Source organism: Pygoscelis adeliae, unplaced genomic scaffold (genome assembly GCF_000699105.1).
Source record: "Pygoscelis adeliae isolate BGI_AS28 unplaced genomic scaffold, ASM69910v1 Scaffold34, whole genome shotgun sequence".
In the NCBI taxonomy this organism is placed as follows: Eukaryota; Metazoa; Chordata; class Aves; order Sphenisciformes; family Spheniscidae; genus Pygoscelis; species Pygoscelis adeliae.
The window spans coordinates 1,842,489-1,844,401 of NW_008824658.1; the positions used below are offsets into that span (position 1 = coordinate 1,842,489).

General features: G+C 64.2%; 1 protein-coding gene across 1 annotated transcript in view; it reads right to left on the minus strand.

Moving 5' to 3' along the window:
- Positions 1-1,913, minus strand: part of SYNPO (synaptopodin) — a 21,397-nt gene that overhangs the window by 7,174 nt on the left and 12,310 nt on the right. Inside the window, exon 4 of the mRNA XM_009322746.1 lies at positions 875-1,908. Within this exon, the coding sequence (XP_009321021.1) occupies positions 1,129-1,908 (780 nt within the window). The 3' untranslated portion in view covers positions 875-1,128. The remainder of the gene's footprint in view (positions 1-874; positions 1,909-1,913) is intronic.

Here is a 1,913-nt window from a genome sequence, read left to right on the forward strand (position 1 = left end):
CCGCCGCCCGGCAGCTGCTCCCCAGCCAGCAGGAAAGAGAAGAGCCAGGTCTGACAGCGCAGAGAGTGTATTCAGAAAGAGGGGGGGAAACAAAGAAAAACGCAGGAAGAAATAAAAGCACAGTCGAAAGGCAACTTGTTACCACGGGGAGAGCGGCGGGAGCAAGGGACAGGCAGAGGCATGGCTGGGGCAGGAGCATCGGGCTGAGCATCGCTGAGCTGGCCCTGCCCTCGCCTGCCTCCTCTGCCTGGCACACCCCTCGCTCACGGCCGTGCCAAGCAAAAAAAAATCCCCAGCTCCAGCACCGAGCGTGGGGAGGGGCAGGGCCCCCGCGGTGTCCCCAGCACCGTGGGGCTCTGCCATTCCCCCAGGGATGTGGCTCTCTTCCGTGGCGTGGAAGCAAACAGGGACAGATCCTGAAGGAGCAGCAAAAGAGACAGGAGCAGGCACAGTGAGGCGGAAAGGTGGTGTGTCCCCTCTGCATTTGCTTTGGTAGGAGGCCGATAGGAGCCGGCAGGACAGAGGGGCTGCGGGCGAGCAGGCAGAGCTGGCAGCTGCCGGCTGCGAGAGCTAGAAAGGCAGGAGGCGAGAAAAGGACAGAGCCAGAGATGCGATGCTCCATACAGTGTCCAGGTGAGAGAAGAAAGTGCCAGCAGTCCTGCGGGACGGGCAGGCTCCCGACGGCTCTTTGAGATCCCATGGGCTCTATGGCCCCGACTCCTGCCGCCTCCCCGGGACCCCTTGGCTCCCATTACACTGGGGGCTCGGCAGCGCCTGTCTCACCCACGGTCCCGGCACTGCAGCCTCCCAGCTACTTCTTTTTTCTATTCCCTTTTCTTTTTTCCCCCTTTTTTGTGGTTGTTTCGGCTTTTACCGGGGAAGGGGCTGGAGGTTGTCTGGCCGGCGCCGGGCACAGCGGGAGCATGCCAAATGGGGGAAGGAGGCAATGGAGAGGTCGGGCAGGAGGTTTGCTGGGGGTAAGGGTAGGCGTCAGGAAGAGAGGGTCTGGGTGGAGGCATCTCCCGGGGTATGGACCTCGCTGGCCCCTTGGATGGGGAGAGGATGAAGAGCGAAGACTGGAGCTGGTAGGGCTGGTGCTTGGAAATCTCTAGCTCCTTCTGGGAGACCTCATTCTCCATCAGGTTGCTGCCGTACAGAGATGCCGGAGGGGTTTTGGAGGGCCTGGAGGGACTCTTGGAGGGGTGTCTGGAGACCATGGGCGACAGGCAAGCGTTGGCATCGTACTTCCAGGAGGGAGGCAGGGACATGGTGGGCGACGGGGACCGCAGCAGCTTGGGCTGGGAGGGAGCCTCGATGATGAACTTCTCCATCCTGGACTGCCGGCGGGCGAAGAGCTCGGCCCCCTTCCCTCTCGCTTCGCTGAGGTTGTGGCTGGGCTGTGGCTTCGGCTTGGGCTGGATGGTAGGAGGACCACGCGGGACCATCGTCGGCTGGCGGGACGTTCTGCCCGTCCCTGGCCGCGCTGTTGGGGACAAAGTTGGCGGCTTCAGCCCCGAGGGCGAAGGGCTCATCCTCAGCACCGGGCTCCCCCTGATCCTTCTGCTTCTTCCTGCTGTCTGCGCTCTGGACCAGGTCCAGCAGGTCGGGGTTGGGGCCCAGCTTTGGCTTCTCGACAAAGGTGAACATGGACTTTTTGCCAGCTCTCCGGGCAGCCGACTCCTCCAGGATCCCCGTTTTGGGCAGGGGGTTCGGTCCGCTCACCCCGCAGCCCTGGGGGGGACCTGGCAGCATCTTCTGCTCTGGGGGTGGGTACAGGGCCGAGTAGGAGGGGGGCGAGCGGACACGGGTGAGTGGCGGGGGGCTGCTCAGGGTCTCCGCATAGGTGGGTGGTGGGGGCAGTTCGGCAGGAGGGGGGGCCTCTGCCGGGCGGGCGCTGGCCTGGGCCGCCTGGG